This window comes from Chanodichthys erythropterus, chromosome 10 (assembly GCF_024489055.1).
Source record: "Chanodichthys erythropterus isolate Z2021 chromosome 10, ASM2448905v1, whole genome shotgun sequence".
In the NCBI taxonomy this organism is placed as follows: domain Eukaryota; kingdom Metazoa; phylum Chordata; class Actinopteri; order Cypriniformes; family Xenocyprididae; genus Chanodichthys; species Chanodichthys erythropterus.
This window is the reverse complement of record NC_090230.1, coordinates 12,354,780-12,376,658: the sequence shown is the minus strand read 5'-3', so window position 1 is coordinate 12,376,658 and position 21,879 is coordinate 12,354,780. Positions and strand designations below refer to the sequence as shown.

Below are 21,879 nucleotides of genomic sequence, written 5' to 3'. Positions count from 1 at the left end.
GGAACGGCGCGAGGCCGGTGACGCAAGTGATAACAAGCATCACCTGGGAGGCGCACCGGCCTTGAGTCTCTCACGGAGGAGCTCCGGGAGCATAAAAGGAGGAGCGACGACCGTGGAGGACGAGAGAGGACCAGGCCTGGACTTTATTTTATGTTTTATTATGTTTGTGTGGCCGGCAGACGTCCGCGAGGGTCTGCCGGCATTACTTTCGTTTTGTTCTATGTTTATTTTGAATTAAAAGTTGCGTTGAATGTTCGCCGGTTCCCGCCTCCTTCTTCCCACATTTACGAACTGTGTTACAATGGTGCCGAAACCCGGGAGGAAGGAGGGACATGCTGTCGGAGAGCCCTCGCTGCTGAGGGGGATCGCGGTGCTGCGGAGTTCGGGCAGCGCGGAAGTGAAGACCGCGAAAGGCTGCCCGAGGCGGTGGTGCTGGAGCCTTGTGAAAGGTGGGACGGAGACCCGGATGCCGTGCTCCTGGGACGAGGTGGGGTGGCTGCCGTCCTGGACCTGGAGGGAGCGGAGGAGTCGCCGCCGTCTGCCGTGGGCCGGAGCCTGCTGCCGTCCGCCATGAAGGGGAGGAGCAGGGGACGGGGGACTCACTGCCGGCTGCCCTCAGTCGGAGGAGCCATCGCCGGCCGCCAGGAGGCGGTCGAGGATCGGGCCGTCCACCGAGCGTCTAGTGCCACCGCATGGCACCGCGAGAAAGAGCCTCTTGGCAGGCTGAGGACCGAGTGGCAGTGTGTCGGGGAACCGGACCAAGAATTTTTTTTTTCTCTTTTTCCTCTCTCCCCTCTCTCGTCCTGTCGCTCCCCTTGCTTCCGTCTCCTTTCTCTCGTCTCGTCTATCCTTACCCCCAGGTGCTGCGGCCGCCGAGACAGGCCCCGGGGGGGAGTAGAGCGCAGTCTCGGAGGTACCCCCGGCCTGCGAGGGGCGATGGGGGTATGTGGCGACCAGGGCGGGCGAGAGCCGTGAGGGAACGGCGCGAGGCCGGTGACGCAAGTGATAACAAGCATCACCTGGGAGGCGCACCGGCCTTGAGTCTCTCACGGAGGAGCTCCGGGAGCATAAAAGGAGGAGCGACGACCGTGGAGGACGAGAGAGGACCAGGCCTGGACTTTATTTTATGTTTTATTATGTTTGTGTGGCCGGCAGACGTCCGCGAGGGTCTGCCGGCATTACTTTCGTTTTGTTCTATGTTTATTTTGAATTAAAAGTTACGTTGAATGTTCGCCGGTTCCCGCCTCCTTCTTCCCACATTTACGAACTGTTACACTCACCTACCCTCGTAATCTTTAATCAAAAAATCTTCCCCTCCCTCTTGCAGCAACATCTCTTCTCTTCTCTGATGATGTGTTTACTGGCACAAGGGTGGGACAACCTGTCACTCACATGAGATCAACCAATAGCAAACCACCGCCATTCCCCACAGACAAAATCAAGTCCCGCCCTACATTTTTTCTTGTTCGAGTAGCCATTTTACTCGGATATACATCACAATCAGGAAGAAAAGATTATCGCAACTTCCGTTTCATTTCGAATTTAAAGTAAATATTTCTGGTTCAGTGCAAATGAATCTGAATCCACAGATTACCACAAAAGTTAATTTCCACTTGCTCTTTGTTTTCTTAAGAAAAAAAAAAAAAAGGAGGTTACAATGAGGCACTTACAATGGAAGTGAATTTTTGGTTGATTGTGAAGAAATGTGAAGCTTATAATTTTATAAAAGCACTTACTATAATTCTTCTTTTAAAATGTTCTTTGAGCTGTAAAGCTAGTTAAATCATCGTTTTTATAGTGGTTATACAGTTTACGGCATTATCGTGGCAACAAAGTTGTACAATTGGCTGTAACTTTACATGGAAAATGTTATCAAGAGATTTTTTAGTTCCCTCTCATATTGTTTACATCTTGTGTTTATACAATTGAAACAATTTGAATGTTTATGGATTGGTCCCATTCAGTTCCATGCTAAGTGGCTCACTGCATTTCTGGTCCTGCTAAAATACTAACAATCTATGAAGGAAAGAAACAAGCCATCCCACAAAAGCCAGTTGTTTTATTTCATAGGAACACATATAAATAACTGTAACAAAATACATTAGGTTGGTAGCTTTTTGCGCAGCACGTACCGTAATACTGATATCCTTCAGGACAGCAGACTAATGGTGTCAGGTTGCACTATAGAGGCATACCAATGTGCTGCCTCATGGAGAAATATCGAATCAATTTACTAAAGAGCATTTAGAGCTGATGATCAATGCGACTGCAGCGTGTGCAATGAGTTCTAAGAGAGTATATAAACCTCTTTTGACTGTGTGCAATATAGATCTGTGTACTTGTCAGCAGCATGGAGAAGGTTTAGTACTAGAACCGATGGTATGAATGCGAAAATGACGGCTTTCAATGAAACTAAATGTTCAGAAGAAGGATAAACATTGATGTTCATTGGTCTTTTTTGGCAAACACATTTCGACTGTCCTTCATTACAATAATACTTGAGTTTAGCTTTCAGTACGTGAAATATCCTTGTCCTTCATACATAATTGTGCCACAGATATATAATATTCTGTTGTAATGATATAATTCAATAGTACCATTCTGGTAGGAAACAACGATCCAATGAATGTTATTGAATATAATATTTTTCTGAGGTACCACTGTAAATTAGCCATAACAGAGGCTTCAGGGATGAGTTCACCCAAAAAATGAAATAGGATCGGAACAAAATACAAGAAAAGAAACCCTTCATTTTGGGTAACTATCCCTTTAATATGGACTGTCACCTCATCATTGCTTAATAGCAAAAATAGCAAAAAAAATCCAAAGGGCGGTAAAACATAATACTGCCGTTTACACAAACTCATCCCTGACTTTATTTCTGACGCTCATTAGCACAGTGTTCGATTGCGTCGACTGAAACTAAACAAGAACAGAGTCGATCTGGCTCAGTCTGGTCTTCAGTTAGCGCTGTAGGCGTCTATGTCGTAGTACGCGGATTGAAGCCGTACTGTTTTGAGTCATTAAACGAGTCACCAGGTCCAGACTGAGTCCCGCCACCTTCTCACCGTTCACCTCTAAGATCTCGTCCCCGACCCCGAGCAGCCCCGCGTAGAGTTTCTCCGTATTGCTGTCACCCATTTCTTCAACGTACACCCCTTAAACATAAAGCGAGTTAGTCTTAAACGTTCCGACTACGTCAGAAGTGCATGAAAATGAGAGTGAGAGGTCACTCACCTGAGTCTGGCCTGCCTTTTCCTCGTGAGATGAGAAAGCCGAAGGGGCCGTTGGGGGGTCTGGAGAGCTCCAGTAAGATGGTGCCGTCGGGGAAAGCCTGAGCCACGCGTCCCACCGGGCGCACCGCACTGGGCCGCCCCACGTCCTCTACACTCAAGGCACGCTGAAGACCCCTGAAACACACACACAGATTTATCTACCTAAAACGACCACAGAAATACAACTGAAGTATTTTACTGCAAGATTACATGGTGAGTTACTTATTATTTATTAATTATGATTTTGAATTATGCTAATACAAGCAGTTGGCATATAACAGTGCTAGAACTTTATTTTCTTAGGAAAATGTGAGTGGTTCTTGATCATCGAAGTTGCTACCGTTACGCTAGAGTGTTGCTATGCTGTTACATTTTTAAATTTTATTTATAATTACTTTGAATTACATTTATATGTTTATTTTTAAACATATATATATATATATATAAATATGTAATTTTATATATTAATATATATATATATATATATATATATATATATATATATAAATATGTAATTTTATATATTAATATATATATATATTACTATTAATAAATGTTAAATACATCACTATATTAGTATTATTTTAGATAATCATATTTATAATATAAGAAAAATAAAATGTACATAAACAGACACCCTTATCTGACACCTTATCTCTACAAAGAATACCATGTATTTTCAACTGTGAAGGCTGAATAAACAAGACACAACCAGAATAGATATATCCTTATTGGCTCTCAAGGAAGATGATGTAAGCTGCAGCTTTGCTCCAGTCACTGAAGCTGGAATTTCCTCTCTGGCTATCTCTCCTTCACTCAGACACACATTCACACACTCATAAACACCACACACATCCACAGGCGCTATCAAATCGCAACACCGGTGACAAACACGCTATCTGGCACTGTGAACCCAAATACACTTAAAGGGCAGTGTCTAGTAATACTAGGCTTAATATAGCAGCAGCATGTAGACAGGTGATCATTGCCAGCATTCCATGTCTTTCTTTGGCAGACACACACACCTCTATTTTTATCCTCCCTCCCTCCCTCCCTCTCTTTTTATTGCTGCTGCTGACCCAGTCAATGGAAAATACTTATCCTGTTGCACAACACGACAGCTGTCTGAATGTTACAGGAGCACGAAGCATGCTCCGCAAAACATGTCATGCTTGAAATTGCCATCGTTCATTACGCTAGAAGGTTACAAAGAGGTAAATAGGCAGATTTAATAAGACAGAGAAACGTGCATGTGCGTGAAATAATACTTACAAAAAATGACGGGATGGTATCAGATTCTTTTTAGGAAAATTATTATGGGATTATTTATTAAAAAAATCTGTAAATTTAAAAAAAAAAAAAAAAAAAGTATATTATGAAAATAATATATATTTATATTTAGTGTATATTTATCTATTATATATTTAAATAAAAAATATAATATTAATATTACAATGATAATAATATGACTATTAATTAATATATATAGATATGTCATTGACGAATAAGGTTTTTAAAAGTGTAAAAAAACATAATGGAGATATAATTAATTTTGAAGTTTTATTAGGTGTTAACAATGAGATTATGTGGGTTTTATAATCAATTAAACACTCCCTTTGTCATTTTTTACAAGATGGACAAAATTTGTCAGCAAAAATGTCATTCGGTTTAACCAAAATTTTGGTTTTACCGAATGACCCATTTGGTTATACCATGGGTTAAACTGAATGACTGAATATTTTCAAACAATGCTAACAGAATGATATCTAGCTAGCTAGCAAGTTAGTTTGCTAGCTAGCTAGCAAAAGAACAATCAAACATTTTATATTTAGTACCAGTTTTAAAAATATTACAACATTTTCCGTGTTTTATAGCAGTTGTACCGAATTACCTTATGTTTTGGGACATGCGTCTTAGCAAGTGAAAACATTAATTTTTCAAATAGTTAAAAGAGAGTTAGTTACTTTGCTTCATGACCATGTGGTCCTTGCAGGTGTCTGAATGATGTCACATCCTGTCACATCCATGATATTGACTGCATGACTTGATCCAAAATGGTCCCTTTATATTGGTTACTCCGAATGACATTAATGAAATAAATTTTTCCGGACATTCTTTCTCATAATAAAGCAACGACTTCTGCACATAATTTTAATGCCATTTTGCACTATGTTGATATATGATGTTATAAAATCATGCCAGAATAGAAAAATATATCAATTTATTTCATTTTAAGATATTTTAATCACAAATGAAGTGGCTGTATTGGCCTTTGGACGGTTAAACCGAATGACCTTTTGACACTTCAAAATCTTTAAAATACCTTTATATGTAGCAAAATATAATTAAAACCTTTTGGATTCAATAAAAGAGATCTAGTTGTACTACCTTACATACTTTGGATATCATATCTTTGTTTTTTATTATTACTGAGGCCTTTGGACAAAAAAAATGACACGTCTCGCAATTGACCCATATAATATTTATATATGTTTATAATTATTTAATATAGTAATATTGTTTTAAATAAAATTGTCTTAATTTCATATTCTTAAATAATGCAACCCTTAAAAAAATGAAAATATTCGTCAATAAAATTGCATTTTTTTGGACATTGCATTATTATGTTATATTATATATTATATGTTGTTTGGTGTAATTTAAAGTGATACATTATCTTAGTGTGTTATTAATTTGTATGTTGTATAAATGTTGTACCTGGTTAATACAGGGCTACAGGGCTGTTCTCCTGGAGTGTATGCAGAGGAGCGGTCTGCTTTCTTCTTGGGAATGTAGAGGTTTTGAGCCGATGAAGATCTCCTCAGCTGGAGATATGGAGACCCCTAGTGGTGAGAAATGATGCAGTCAGTACCACTCACTATAATCGCTTTGAAATTTTAAATTTAAATTAATAACTTTATATACTCTCTTTGATTGTAATTAATATCTATTTATAAGAAACACATGTTTTTTCTTAAAAAAAAATATGTTTTTTGAGGGACTTCTAAAGGTCATACAATAACAAAAGGTGCTAACCAGCTGTATACTCTGCAGTGAGGGGGCTTTCTTCAGCTGGTGGTGGTGTCTGTGTGTGGGGCTTGGGGAGGTGGAGGGTGATGTTGGCCGAAGGTTTTGGTTCGAGTTTGAGTTGGGTTTGGGGTGCAGGCTGAGCTGATCCATGCTGCTGGATCGCCCCTTTCCCAGCAATCCCACACTGTTCAGCCCCATGGCAGAGAAGAACCGCCGCAGGGAGAGTTTGGGTCGACCTTCCCGCTGCTCCACATCCGCCCCCGCTCTAAAAAACAGGGCAAGTCATAACAGGTTATTTAATAAAATATATCCTGATTTTTGATATTGGTTTTGTGACATCTGTATGAATGTTTATGCAATTGCGATTCTCAGTCAGTAGGTGGCAGTGTTGTAGTAGTGTTCATAAGTAAGTCTGCACCACATCTCTCCTGACCTACTTTGAGCCTGAATTGCCAAAGCAATCTGTATGATTGTTGCCCCGGAAATTAAATTGTTCGGCGAAAGGATTTAACATTTTAGTAAAGGATCTTGTTTGTTAAAGTCCAAACCAAAAAAAGATTACAAAAAAGGGATGTAGCCGTGGGTAAGGGCATAGCATACTCATCATTTCCACCTCTTTCTTTCCCTCTTTACTCACTGTGAAAAGTTTGGACTAGGTGCCCTGTGATGCACTGGTCTGATTGGCCCTCTGACGTGTCCATCACTGAGATGAGTTTGTGTTGATTCAGCATTGCTGGATGTTGCATCAGATCCTAGTTGTCCAGTAGTCTGGTGCTGTTCAACATCTGAGTAAGCACAGAAAACGTGGCAGTGCATATCAGAGGATGACTGATGAAACATTCTATGTAAATTGTTAAATATTATGATTAAAGTATCATGATACTGTATAATCTGAACTGTTAAGTATAACAATATTACATAGTGATGCATCTCATGCTACTGAAACATAAGTGTCAGAATGCATTTACAAGTAGCGTCACACAAGATGGAAAATTGTTGAGGGTGTGGAAAAAGGCCGGGAGAGTAGTTGCTGATCGCACTAGCAACTGGCCCACTGTGGGATTACTCCACTAGGACAGTATGGATCTGCTGATCTGGACAATCCCCAGTGGGACAGGAACGCAGTGAAGAGAAGCACACACGTTCACAGGTGACACCAACGCTGACTGGAGAAGAACTTACAGGTCTACCTGGAATTGCCACTTGATTCTGGGAAAAGCTTTTATTCATTTTTAGATTACATTACGTAAGCGTGCATCTGAAATCTAACCTTCACAATGCTAAATATTAGCTTTATTCTTTGCAGCGTGAAGCGATAAAGCGAAGATATGTATTAAAAAATTAGGAGGTTATATTAGCTCTATTACAGTTAGTGTTATTAGTGCTTTACGAATTGCAGACTTCATGCTATTGTTTATTTTTCTGAGAAATTCATTTTCAGCTAGGCTAAATCTTAGTGCTAGTAACCAGAAGGTTGCAGGTTTAAAAGACAAGAACCACTGTGCCCTTAAACAAGGCACTTACTCAAGGTTTCTTTTGGGGGGTTTCTTTTTATGTGTATGGCAGGGGTGTCAAATGAGAGCCACTGTCTTGCAGAGTTTATATTTAACCCCAATTAAACACACCTGAACCATCCAGAAACTTCCAAGCATGCAGGTGTGCTGGACTTCTAGGCAAGTTGGAGCTAAACTCTGCAGGACATTGGCCATCCAGGAGCAGGTTTAGACATCCCTGGTGTATGGATAAACCATTGACTACTGTTTTTAGCCCATGTATTTAAACTAACCTGTTGACCTTTCCTCCCCTTGTATGGGTAGGTTTCGAGCACACAGAACCGGGCTTGTCCTGAGTAAGGGTCCAGGGGTGGCCATGGCAGACCGGTCCTCCCAGTAACCCAACCCAGATGAAGCCTGCTCCTGAGGACAACTCTGCACAATGCCCCCTGCCTCTGTGGAGTCCAGATGCACCAGGTGGTACTCTGGCGAAGACATGAGTGTGACGGTCCGCCGACCATTAGAACGGTCTTTGGAGCTGGATTTCAGGGCAGATTTTTTCGGTTGAAGAGGTGGAGGGGTTGGCTGGGGAAGGTGGGAAGTGGGCGGTTCTCCTTTTGGAGGCAACGGAGGTGCCACAGGACCTTTGCTGGATGTAGGGCTGCATGCGGCTGGGATTCTCTGTCCATGTAAATCCGTGGCATAGGGGTTGAGAGGCAATGCTACTCCATTCGATAGACAAATTTGAGTCCCATTGGGTGTGAGTTTGTTGCAGTCTGGAGGTGTTGGAACCCTCAGGCCATTGACATACAAGGGTTCCTGCTTGCTCTCGAGTTTCCGGACCTTCTTCTTCAGCTTCTGGAATGTTCCTCTACTGCTCAGATTATCCACAGGACTGCAATGCGTTCCATCACTGTGGACAATAGCGGGACTCGTCCCAATGTACGTCTCCTTAATCTGTTCGATCCGGACTAGCCGGTTGGGAAGGGTGGGAGCAACCCAACATGGTATCTTCTTCCCTTCTACTTCCCCGTTAGGTACGGACAGCGTATTTGAGGTCAAGCTAGGCTCATGGGGTTCATTTAGAAAAGTCCCACAAGAGTTGCACTGCCTGTTTTCTGTCTCGGAACCTTTGCCATTTAACAAACTCTTCTTGGCTTTTGTCTTCCAGAATATTGAATCCTTCGAGCCATGACCTGACTCTGCCTGTCCATTGATGTAAGATGACAAGGTGGGTTTGGACACCAGCAGGCCCTGTGCTCTTTCTCCAGCCCTGCGCCGCTGGCGTAGCCGCTCCAGGTAGCGCACCTCGGCGTCCTTCTCGGATTCGTCTTCGAAACGCACGCGAGTTGGGGACTGGCCGTGCCTCCGCCGGGTTCCGCCCACTGAGTCACTGCTGGAGGAGTCACTGAGGTTTCCCGAGAGGACCGCCACGCCCTCCTTCCCGGCAAGAGGAGCCTGGTGTAAGGGTACACCAACCCAGGAGAGCAACTCCCTGTACACACATGCACATATATGAAATTAGTTGCATTCCTGTGCACTTAGATACTCAAAGAAACAGATGCATGCCAAAGTGGCCTGCAGTCTATCTCTAAGCATGGAGACATGGGCAAATTCCTGAGGAAATTTTCCCTCTGCTTTGGCTCCTCTGTGCACATTCCTGACATGCTTTTTTACTCCTTTTAGGAAGGTCGTCTTCTGCACACCAGACATTTTGAAATCACCAGGTCTTTGTTAGACATAAAAAAAATCAAAACTAGCGCCTTTCTATATTCCCTGTTTGCTAAGATGTGGAATTGCCAGAATAGTAGTCTACAGGTGTATTGTTGTGCACTGGGACTTTTTATGCCCATTAAGCATTGTGCACTGTTCTGAAACCTATGGGACTTTTTACAGCCGTGAGTTTGTCTTAACACTTAACTGCCTCTCTTGAGATTGAATGTTTAAGTTTAACCCGAGCAAACTGACAGCAGTGTAATCAACATTACCAAGCTGTTTTTCCCATAAGGGAGAGGCAGGGAGGGAATTAGGGAGAAGGAAAGTAACAGCTGGCAGACATGACAGGTGTAGCGGAGCAGTACAGCAAAGCGGTTTCATCAAAACTCCCTTTTAAATAAAAAAAAAAGAGAGAGAGATTTCTCTGTCAATCACTAATTCACTATTATTAATTACTATTTTTAGATCCAAGCTAGAATATGAATGTACAATTTGTATTTTTTATTTGTTTTTGTTTTCTATTTAATACTTTAGTACAGTAATTTATGAAAAAGTCAAACCATCTAATAGCACATTGCTGAAAATGTAATTTACTATTAATTTAATTTCTTATTTATACATTTTAAATATTACTTTTTATTATTTACATATATTTGTTAAAACATTTTAATATATATATTTATATATATATTTTGTAATGTCTTTAAAATATATATTTTCCCTCTTTTCTCAGTGCGTGTCAGGTTTTGTTGACGTTTAAAATTGCCCTAATCTGTTCCGGATGCTGCCATGCAATGCACGCCGCTTGTCTTCATACCAAACAAGGATACAGACGTTTGGGGCGGATCGCCCATCTGTCTTTGTGTGAAAGTGCTGAGGTAGAGAACAGAGCGCTGGATGGGGAAGTGGGATTTAGAGGCACCAGACGTGTGTACATGTTGTATAATTCGGGTTGTCTTATGTAACACGTGGCCGGCAGAAATAGAGAAGAAGAGTTTGGAGGAGGACGCTGGTACACTTAGTTTAGAAGTTTAAATTCAGGATACCATTAGCTTCCTGCTGCTTCACTGATAGTATTGAATGGGTTATCTTTGTTAAATTGTTATACAATACTCACATATCAGTTTCATTCAAATACAGAGAAGATAAAACTTTATTTTAATGTCTTTATCATGCCATATTTTATGCCGTATTAAAAGGCCAGGCTAAAATAGAAAGCAGCACCTGTTGCTTCTGAAAAGAGATCTGCCAAACACTCCCCCCTTCCCTTTTATCAGCTGCCCGCCTCCAAACGGAGCAAAATACAATTCAGTCCAGCCCCAAATAATACAGTTTAAGTTCTACATCCCCCATACAAATCCTCAAGTGTGAGCAGGTGAAGGTTTCCTTGTTTTGATATGAAGAGAGCCATGTAGACACCCTCCTTTCCCATGATGCCTAAGCCTCTAAACCCCAACCCCCCCAGCAGAAACCCCAACAAGCCGAAGACTAGAGAAAAAGAGACCGGAGAAACTTACGGGTTGTCCCTCTGGACGGGTAGGATGGTGTGGTCGGCTTTGATAGGGTTGGACCGGGCCTTCATACGCGCTCTCTCCAGCAGTCGTTTGGCCTGCTCGTGGCGAGGGCTCAGCGGAAGGTCGTCGGCCAACACAAAGGCCCTGTGGGCAGGCCAGAGAGAGACAGAGAGAAAGAAACACGTCAGCTCCTGTGCGGAGTGGGGGGATTAAGTGGAGCAGACCGTCATCACTAATTAGGCTGACGGTTGTTGAGTGTGTGTTGGGTTTGTACCTGATTATGATGCACTTGATGGGCTTATGCATATGTTTACATGATCAAAGGCCTGAATATTACTCTAAAATAAAAATATGGCCATACCAAGATATAAAAAGAATGTATGGGTCATTCTCAGGAACTGGTATGCCTCAGGACTTAATACTGATGTAATTCAAAGAAAACTGAACTTAAGTCTCGTTATTTAATAACGTAAACGTAATAACGTAAAATCTGTAAATGACATTTTTTAAATAATAATAAAAAAGTTTGTTTTTATTATCAGCCAAGTTTGTAATTTGTCAGTAATTCACTATTTTTTTTAAATCCAAGCATTTAGATTTGTTTGTTTTTTGCTTTTTTCATCTTTTGTTTAATTCAAAGGATTTTTAAAACTAAAAACACCAAGTACATAAAAAATTAAAACCACAAAAGAGTTTATATGAAGTCATCAGAACCAGAATGTATGGGTCTTTCTCAGTAACCGGTATATCTCAGGAAACACTACTGATATAACTAAAAGGAATATATGATACTGATATATTTTAACAGTGTCATTATTTAATAGCTTTAACTCTGTTTAGTGTGTAATCATAATGAAAAAAAAAAACTGTTTTAAAAATTCTCCTTAAATTTGGCTTTTATTGAAGTTCAAACATCATTCTTACACTCTTAATTTTTTTTCTAATATAATGCTTTATGTAAATGTGTCTGATATCTTTCTGACATATCTACATGAGCACATTAACAGTCCTTTTGACCATATGGTTTCTTATAATAACAGTGATCTGTTTTTTAAATAATATTTAAAAGTATGTTCCTGATTTTTTTTATGAAACATTTTTCAAGAATTACCCATGTTTTTATATAAGAATTTATGGCATCTTTATTAGTTTGTTGAAAAGAGCTGAGCTATTTCCTTTGTTATTCAACTCTTAGGTGGAGTTTGAAAGAGAGGCAGGAAGAGCCAATGATATGATCTCGTTCCTCTGCTTATGAAAACCTCAGCAGCTGTTTTCTCCTGAGCTCACGTTCCCCTTTTCTGTATGTTCCACATTTAGAGAAATTGAGGACTTTGGAGAGCCTTGGGCAACTAAAATAATAAATCTCTAATCAGCACTGTGAGAAGCTAAATATACAAGTGTGTGAGAATAATGTGAGAGCATTAATCTGTGCTGCCCACCTTTGGCTGTGTTCACTACCTTGGAGCGATATCCCAGAATCCCAATCACTGTCATTCAGGCCACAGAAATCTGTGGAAACAGATACAGAGACATTTGGGGTGCAAATTACAGGGGGTTTTGACCTTCCTAATTAATTTTGACTTGATATTAAATATATATGATACATATAAAAAAAATATTTTAGATATGTTTTTTATTTTATTATGCATTTTTCCTGCTTTCAGAACAGATCGGACCTGCATTCCACCAATTTCACTACAGTGCAGCATCTACTTCAAGTTGAGTACAAATGAAGCGAACAAATGAAGCGCCACACCGTCTTTGTTTTTCCCATCTCACAACCTTTATTAGAGTAAGTTGTTTGTAATCAGTGTAATTCTCATTCTTATCCTTCTGTCTCCTCATATCTGGATTATCCAGCTCTCTCGTCTATATGACCTCTGCTTCATTAGAGAGGTCATGTGCACCTGTTGCATATAATGCTTAAACGTGCTAAAGGAGACAATGACATCTCATCCGACATGCGCTAACGTCATTTAACACCTGTCTGATAGCCTTGGATTAACTATGCATTATATCGTACATTACGTTACAACGGATAAGGCTGATTACATCTCAGCTTCCAGGAAACAAGATGGCAGTTTGAAACACTGCCTTTGTATTCATGTTGATTTTATATAGTTTTAAAAACCATTTTCAAGAGTTTCTAGTCAAACCATGTCATGTGGTGTCACCATCTAGTAACAATTACATACACATCTTATTCATTATTATTTTTTATTATAAGCTTCATATTTTATTATGTTTATGAGGAGGTGTTCAGGTGTCTGAATTGCATTTTTAACATATTTTTGAAGAAATTAATAGATTTTAAACAAAAAAAAAATGTTTTGCCACGTCCCTGAGCCACTGTAACGGATCTCCATACCTCTACCGCCAATGTGCATCGGGTCCTCCAGCCTCTGTCCTAGTGCAAGGTCTTTGCTCTGGGCTTTCTGCAGCATCTGTTTGAGAAGGCCACGGTTCATCTCGACCCTCTCGGCCAGGGACAGCGCACTCCCACTGCTGCACATGCTCTCCAAGCTGTCGGCCCGCCAGAGTCCACTTTGTCCCACCTCGCCATGACTGTACCTGCGCAGGTGACTCTCCAGGCTGTCAGACCTTTGGAGTTCCCTTGGGAACTTGTGGCCCATTTTGGAGCCAACGGCCCATGGCCCTCCATTTGGTCTGTTTTTCCCAACAGAAACATCCCCGTTTGGAACTGGCATCTCCGGTTTAATGGACCTCCAGAAATACTTTGGTGGCATCCAAGGTTTATCGGATGGGGAAGCGTCATCTTGATGACCGCAAACATCGTTTGAGAGGTTCTCCAAGCTTGCTCCTTCTCCAAGGCCACGGGGAATTGCCAACAAGTTTTCAGAAGAGATGGGATTGTAGTCGAGTTCTACCTGAGGCTTGGGGTCTCCTGTGAGGAACGTCAAGGGCTTGTGAGGTTCCCCGTCTTCATCGCTGCTGCTGGAGCCCCAAGCATCAGTGAGGGCGTATCCCAGCATGAAGGTCCCAGGAACCACCTTCTTGTCCTGGTTCTTACTTCCAGGTTCTTTCCAGACAACTCTGCGCTCAGAGAGAGCCTTGACCTTGGTCTGCAGCGCCGATACGGCAGAGCCTTGAGTTTGCTGATTTGAAGGCGAGGACGGGGAGCCAGGCTCTGGGCTTGTGCTAGAAGGATACCTGTCCTCTGGCTCTTCAAGGTGGATGTCAGTATTTTGGGATGGGGCAGGCAGGGGGTCAGCATCCTCAGAGGTCACTGCTTCCTCCATGGCGAATCAGAGAGTCAGTGGAACATTATGGTGGCTGAGGGGATAGAGAGAAACAAAAACAAGAGAATCATTGACTAATAATTGTGTGGATTATTCATATTTGTACGCACAGGAGAACTTTTCACAAAAAAATGTCAGCCTATTTCACAAAGGTGCGTGAATCTGGAGTATAATAATGAGACAGCATGAGGTTAGTAATTTGCATAAAACATGGAAAAACCATCTCCATATAAGGGCTTACTGCTAAACCTTTCTATTACAGCCTTTTGAAAGTTTTTGGTGAATCATAATTTGTTTGTAAATACATTTATACACAGATTTCACGCACAAACTTGTGCATACCCATGGTTAGTGAATGAATCCCAATGTTTACATACTTAAAGCTGCAGTCCGCAATTTTTTAAACAGAACTGCACGCGTCTTGCGGAAGAACATTGTAGCCGGAGTTACTTTTCTCTGTGTATGTCTATGGCGAGTTACGCAGTTAATGTGATACACTGCGGCGAGTCCTACCAGTCCGGTCTGAAATAGTCCGAATATAAACAATTATTAAGTGTACCCTAACGATTCAGAGTAAGACAAAAACACGGTTTGGAAAATGGATTCATGTTGTACAGTCTCATTATATATTTTTGTAAATTTTGAACACAAACAAAGTTGCGGACAGCAGCTTTAATTTAATTTTTTGTTTATGAAATAAATGTCTCTTATGTAAAAAAAAAAATTTGTTTACATGAGAAGTAACACTACAACACTGACTGCATAAAATATAAAGACTTTCTTTCAGAGAAAGTATCTTTAATAATACAAATGTATTGATTGATTTAATAAATGGTGAATTTCCTGTGAAGTTTTTTTTTTCATACCGATCTGTTCTGTTTTATCTGCACTACAACTGTTATTTTTATCTGCAACATTCTGACCGAAAAACATTCAAGTTACTGTATTTGTATTTAGCTATGTAAAATAATTCTGTTGTATTTGTATAATGACAATAAAGAACTTGACTTTTTGCATTACTATCTTTGCTGCTGGCTAAACTTGTAAAAGATTTCCAGTAAGAGAAACTCACCAGCTATAAACAAAGGAAGAAAAGTCGTTACTTTTGTTTATCACGACTAGATAAATTTACTTGGGAATCAAAAATGCATAAGATATGATGACTTGCTTTCATAGATTGTGTTTTGAATATGAATGTATTTTGTCTTATTGCACTTGCAATATTTTTAACATATTTTTAAATGGGTCCTTGATTATGATTTCACTTTAACTTTAGTTAGTGTGTAATCTTGCTGTTAGAGCATAAACAACATCTGTAAAGTTACGATGCTCAAAGTTCAATACAAAGGGAGATATTTTCTTTTAAAGAAATCACTTTTTAAGGACTACAACAAAAGGCTGGTACAAGCTGGACTACAACGAGCTTCTTCCCAGGTTGGTGACATCACAAACCCCAAAATTTACATAAACCCTGCCACCGGGAACACGCAACAAAGCGGGCGAGGCCATGTTGGACTCCTTTAAAGAAGAGGAAGAGTTGTTGTAGAGTGTTGTTACATGCCGTCATTTTACGCCGGACTGCTTCACAAACCAGGGTCAATTCAACACTGGATTTGCACAAAGGATTAACATGACGGCACATGCTAGTCAATGAGTTGAATCAACTCCACAGCAACTACATAAATTTATTCACTTACTCATTCAGAAACGTCCAGATTCATTCTAAATGTTGTAACTTCTTTCTAAGTCTCTCCATCAGTGTCCGACTTCGGTTTGAACAATGTAAGGCTGAACACTGTTACTAACAATCGTCATTTTGGCTGTGTGAGATTCTCCAGCTTTGTTGTTGTTGAGCAACTGACGCATAGAGACAGAGCGCAACGCGTCATAGTCTGAAGACCACGCCCACCGGGGGGGAAAACAAACCAACCGTCTCCATTGACTTTGTATTGCGTGAGGCTGCCTCTTTGTCTTTTCTGACTTATTACAAAAAACGGAACAATGTCTAAAAGCTGCTGTATGACAAGGTGCACAGCTAACAAGCTAAAAAACCCATAAATAAGTTTTTATAAGCTGTCGATCCCAAAAAATGAATGTTTTAGGACATAAAAGTGGATACAGGCAGTGAGACAGAGCGCAAATGGTCATAATTACTTTAAGAAATACACTGGAGGTGTTCGTAATCGGCGACAACATATGCTAAACAAACCAACAAAAACAAACCATTCATTATTTTTTACCATGTCAAAGTATTATTTCACCTGTCGCCGATTACGTTCCCCTCCAATGCATTTCTTATAGTAATATGACCCGTTGCTCTCTGTCTCACTGCCTGTATCCGCTTTTATGCCCTTAAACATTCGTTTTTGGGGGTCGACAGCTTATAAAAACTTATTTCTGGGTTTTTTAAGTTTGTTAGCTGTACACCTTGTCACACAGTAGCTTTTAGACATTGTTCTGTTTTTTGTAATAAGTCAGAAAAGACAAGGAGGCAGCCTCACGCAATACAAACTCAATGGAGACGGTTGGATTGTTTTCCCCCCCGGTGGGCGTGGCTTTCAGATTAACATAAATGCGCTCTGTCTCTATGAGCTGTTAAAGCTCCGCCCTCTTCTAGAAAGGGGGCCGGGAGCAGCAGCTCATTTGCATTTAAAGTGACACACACACAAACCGGTGTGTTTTTGCTCACACCAAATACTGGCAAATTTGACACGCTATAATAAATGATCTGTGGGGTATTTTGAGTTGAAACTTCAGATACATTCTAGAGACACCAGAGACTTATATTACATCTTGTGAAAAGGGGAATAAAATAAAATAAAAATTTAAATAAAAACTTAACAAAAATACTCCTTAAGAATCAAATTTTCAGTGCAAAGAATTCAAGCATTAGCATTTTTGAGTGACAGTTGCATGAACTGAGGGAAATAATTGTGTGCAAACAGGCCATTATTAACAAGTATCACTTACAGCATGATATACTGTATTTGGCATTTTAAACGGTCTCTTTGAGGCCATTAGCAACCACAGAGGGTTTAATTGTCCTCAGACCAGTGGAAAGCACATTCTTCATTCAAGCGAATTTTTGATAAATCACTTTCTGTTGACAAAAAGAGTTTCACAGCTTTCATTCTTTCCAAACAGCTTTGGCCAAGGCTTGACCACAGTATATATAAAATGTCCACAGTGTCTAAAAAATCTAAAATGTCACAAACAACTGCCAGTATGTCATTTTGGTATTGAAACTGGATTTTCCCAAGGCTGAGAGAAAGTAATAATGAATATTTTAGTGTGTCACATAAGATTAATCTGTTCTACGAACTACTAACGCCACTGATGTAGAACAAATAGTTTCGCCAGTAACCGATACAACATGCTAACCTGTTCTGAGAATAATGTAGGGCTTGTTGACACATTATCCCTGTTTTAGCTTTTGGCTTAACAGCACTATCCTGCTTTTAAACCTTCAATTGTCATTTAACAAAACACAATGATGTCGAACTAACATCTGACCGCTCTTAACTTTTAAGTAATAAACCCGTTCAGGTGTTAGAAACATGCACTTGGCATCTGATCTTGCCATTATTTAGGACCGGAATGGAAAAGCAAGTTTGCTCTGAGGTAAGTACACAAGCGAGTGAGTTTTCTGGGAGATTAATTTGATTTAATTGGTCCTCTCTTAATTAGGACTCCCTCCCGTTGCTCCAGGTACTTCTCGTTTGGATACATAGACGTTATTCTGTCTGAAAACACACACACACACAAGATAATAAAGAAAAATCTAAACAATTTTAATCACTTTTTAAGTTTTTAAAACACTAACAAACCTGTTCAAGTGTTCAAGCTGCTATATCTACAACAAAATCTAGCTGTTCAATGACTAGAGATGGCAATATATTTGACTGATGATAATCTTGTAATTTTCAAAAATAAAGCGAAAGGCAATTTGTTTTTTGTTGTCATTGTTGCGGTTTGTTTTTAACAACCAATGAGAGGCAAAAATATAGTCTCAAGGTACAGGCTAAAAATGTATAAGGGTTCCTGAACCTTTCAGTCATGATTTATTTTATTTATATATATATATATATATATATATATATATATATATATATATATATATATATATATATAAAATTATTAATAATTGTCTATGTATAATTACTATGCTAACAAAAAGCGATTTCTAGCCAATTAAATAGAGTCAAAAAAACAAATAAATAGAATGTACAAATATTCACTAAGTTTCCATGATTTTGTTCCATGACTTTTTAAAATAAATTAGTCAATACATGAATAAAATATGCTCACAAAGAGCTTTTTCTAGAAAATTAAACATCTTTGAGCTGAGCATAAAAATAAACAGAATATAGAAACATTCACTATAGAGATTTGATAGTGACCTTTTTAGAGATAGATAGATAGATAGATAGATAGATAGATAGATAGATAGATAGATAGATAGATAGATAGATAGATAGATAGATAGATAGATAGATAGATTTTTAGGCAGTTAAACACCTTATGGAGTCAAGCATAAAAATAAACAGACTATAGAAATATTCACTATAGAAGTTATTTCCATGTGCTGTTTTTAAATTACAGTGCAAAAAAAAAAAAAAAAACGGCTGGTGATGAGAAAACTACAGGAAATGAGACCATTTCAAAGGAATGAGTAATATAATTCATGCATGATGCGTTCTTGATGTCTCACTTTGTGCTCAGGTCAGTTGCTACAGCTCTGCGTCTGAAGTCTAGACTAATTTCTCTGCTGGTGTTGAACCCCAAACACACGGGGGGTCACTCTCTGTCGGACCAGGAATGAAAACAATCATCTCGCGCGGGACCACTTCTCTCATCTGACATTTATTTAACACTGGGGCTCAAAGAAGCAAGGGCCAGGAAAGCAAAACACCATCCGAATTCAATAACTCTCACACAGGTGGCCATGAAAGCTGCACAAACTACTTTTAAAGATCACGAGAGCTGTAAATCTGACAAATCACGTCATCGCACTCACTGAGAAGACAAGAAAACAAATAAATATCTTTTTCAAACATCTTACCTCCTTCGTCCTTCTGCTGTCTAGCTTCCACAGCAGCCATATGCGCCCTTAAAACCCCATTTTACGATTTTAAAAATCATGTTCAGCTACCAGGAGTCAGCAAAAACTCAAGCGGCCAGTCAAATCCCATCTTGCTCCAGTTTCTGCTTTGCTTTCAGTTTTGAGCGTCCCAAATCTTCCCTCACTCACTCTCTCTCGCTCCAGCTGTTTTGGGCCAGCTCAAGGGTGCTCGGCACACTCCCACTTCAAATTTGGCCTACTAAACAGCTGCGTTTAAAGTACCGGCTATCACTCACTGCTCTCGCGTTACAGAGGAAGGACCAACTGTAAAACTCGACAACATGTGGAAAGATCTCTACGTTGCTATGGAGACCGTGGTGACCACCTTTGAGAGAAACTGACCTGTAAAACGTTGCTATTGGTGGAGCGGCCGCGTAGCTCCGCCCCCAATTAGGAGGAGCGTAATCCTACCCTTGAATTTGGGTGGACAGGAGATGGAAGAATTCTTAAATGCTGAGAGGAAGTTCGCGAGTCTCCAGGCACATATTCCAGCTGCCAAGGAATTTCCTTTGTTGATTGTGAGCGCGCGCCCGCTGATCTGTGCCCGTCTTTATGTTTGATACCCTAGACATTTCCGTTACCTTCACGTTAAGAGAACTTTTGGCATCTGGTTTGATTTTTCTGCACGAATAGCCATTAGAAGTCAGTCAAACTTCATCCGTGATTATTTTTCTTCCAGTAAGTATAAATCCCTGATCTGAGGCCAGTTTGAAGCAAAGCCTGATGTAATAGAGAGCACTGGGCTGGGTCTTGAACTTCATGCACAGTTGAGTCCAAGGACGCATAAACTGCAGGAGAAAAAAAAAAAGAAAAAAAAAGAAAACGAATAGACCTTCTTATTTGTGCATTCCTACGACACAGACCCAGCCCTGCCTGTAGCAAGAAGTAACCCAGAAATTCAAGCATGGACAAAATACACTTGCAATCACTGTTGCTTTAAGCAAAAGCCATTATCTGGTTTTTAAACGTCCTATCACATTAATACACACATTGTAATTACATGCAAATTAGTTAAACGAATACAGGGGGGTGGTAGGGAGTTTTAAGGTTTTCTTGAGCCAACTGATATATGCATATATATTTACAAACCTTTATGTGAGATGCGATTAATTGTGATTAATCATTTTGACAGCACTAATATATATATATATATATATATATATATATATATATATATATATATATATATATATATATATATATATATATATATATATATATATATATACAGCACTAATATATATTATAATATAAACCATTAAAATGTATTATAATTTTATAATATAAAATATATAACAAATATAGTTTTATATGCTCTCTCTGTTTCTCTGTACATATGTATATAATAAAAATAACATTTTAAAAGCCTTTATATAGCCTTAATGCATATATATACAGTCCAAAAGGAGCCACTAAGATTTTTAATGTTTTTAAAAGAAGTTTCGTCTGCTCACCAAGGCTACATTTATTTAATTAAAAATACAGTAAAAAACAGTAATATTGTGAAATATTATTACAATTTAAAATAACTGTGTACTATCTAAATATATTTGACAAAGTAGTTTATTCCTGTGATGCAAAGCTGAATTTTCAGCATCGTTACTCCAGTCTTCAGTGTCACATGATCCTTCAGAAATCATTCTAATATGCTGATCTGCTGCTCAATAAACATTTATGATTATTTTCAATGTTGAAAACAGTTGTGTACTTCTTTTTTTCAGGATTCCTTGATGAATAGAAAGTTCAAAAGAACAGCATTTATCTGAAATACAAAGCTTCTGTAGCATTATACACTACCGTTCAAAAGTTTGGGGTCAGTAAGAATTTTTATTTTTATTATTTTGAAAAGAAATTAAAGAAATGAATACTTTTATTCAGCAAGGATGCATTAAATCAATCAAAAGTGGCAGTAAAGACATTTATAATGTTACAAAAGATTAGATTTCAGATAAACACTGTTCTTTTGAACTTTCTATTCATTAAATAATCCTGAAAAAAAATATTGTACACAAATATTTTGTACAATTGTACACATTAAATGTTTCTTGAGCAGCAGATCAGCATATTAGAATGATTTCTGAAGGATCATGTGACACTGAAGACTGGAGTAACGATGCTGAAAATTCAGCTTTGCCATCACAGGAATAAATTACTTTGTGAAATATATTCAAATAGAAAACAGTTATTTTAAATTGTAATAATATTTCACAATATTACTGTTTTTTTACTGTATTTTTAATTAAATAAATGTAGCCTTGGTGAGCAGACGAAACTTCTTTTAAAAACATTAAAAATCTTAGTGGTTCCAAACTGTTGGACTGTACTGTATTTTATATATATATATATATATATATATATATATATATATATATATAGTTTTATATGCAGTATTGAAATGATTTGTTATTACTTTTTATATTTATGCCACTTTAAGTGTTAAATAATAATTCATTATATAATATAATATAA

At 39.0% G+C, this 21,879-nt stretch overlaps 1 protein-coding gene across 1 annotated transcript; it reads right to left on the bottom strand.

The window, feature by feature from the left end:
* Window positions 1-2,055: 2,055 nt before the first annotated feature.
* Window positions 2,056-19,722, bottom strand: si:dkey-121a11.3 (uncharacterized protein KIAA1614). The gene is made up of 10 exons (XM_067398631.1): window positions 19,351-19,722; window positions 13,397-14,322; window positions 12,468-12,537; window positions 11,032-11,172; window positions 8,092-9,293; window positions 6,943-7,090; window positions 6,312-6,570; window positions 5,994-6,118; window positions 3,238-3,410; window positions 2,056-3,158 (listed from the first exon to the last, which is right to left on the bottom strand). The coding sequence occupies exons 2-10, from the start codon at window positions 14,286-14,288 to the stop codon at window positions 2,965-2,967; spliced, it is 3,204 nt and encodes a 1,067-aa protein (XP_067254732.1). The 5' UTR covers window positions 14,289-14,322; window positions 19,351-19,722; the 3' UTR covers window positions 2,056-2,964.
* Window positions 19,723-21,879: the final 2,157 nt, after the last annotated feature.

Bases quoted from the DNA above. Each gene is read 5' to 3' on its own strand.
- si:dkey-121a11.3 (XM_067398631.1), bottom strand. From the start codon at position 14,288: ATGGAGGAAGCAGTGACCTCTGAGGATGCTGACCCCCTGCCTGCCCCA. The intron at 7,091-8,091 runs GTTAGTTTAAAT...GTGCTTACTCAG, and splicing joins AGGGGAGGAAAGGTCAACAG to ATGTTGAACAGCACCAGACT. The intron at 6,571-6,942 runs GTGAGTAAAGAG...CCTGTTTTTTAG, and splicing joins CCTAGTCCAAACTTTTCACA to AGCGGGGGCGGATGTGGAGC.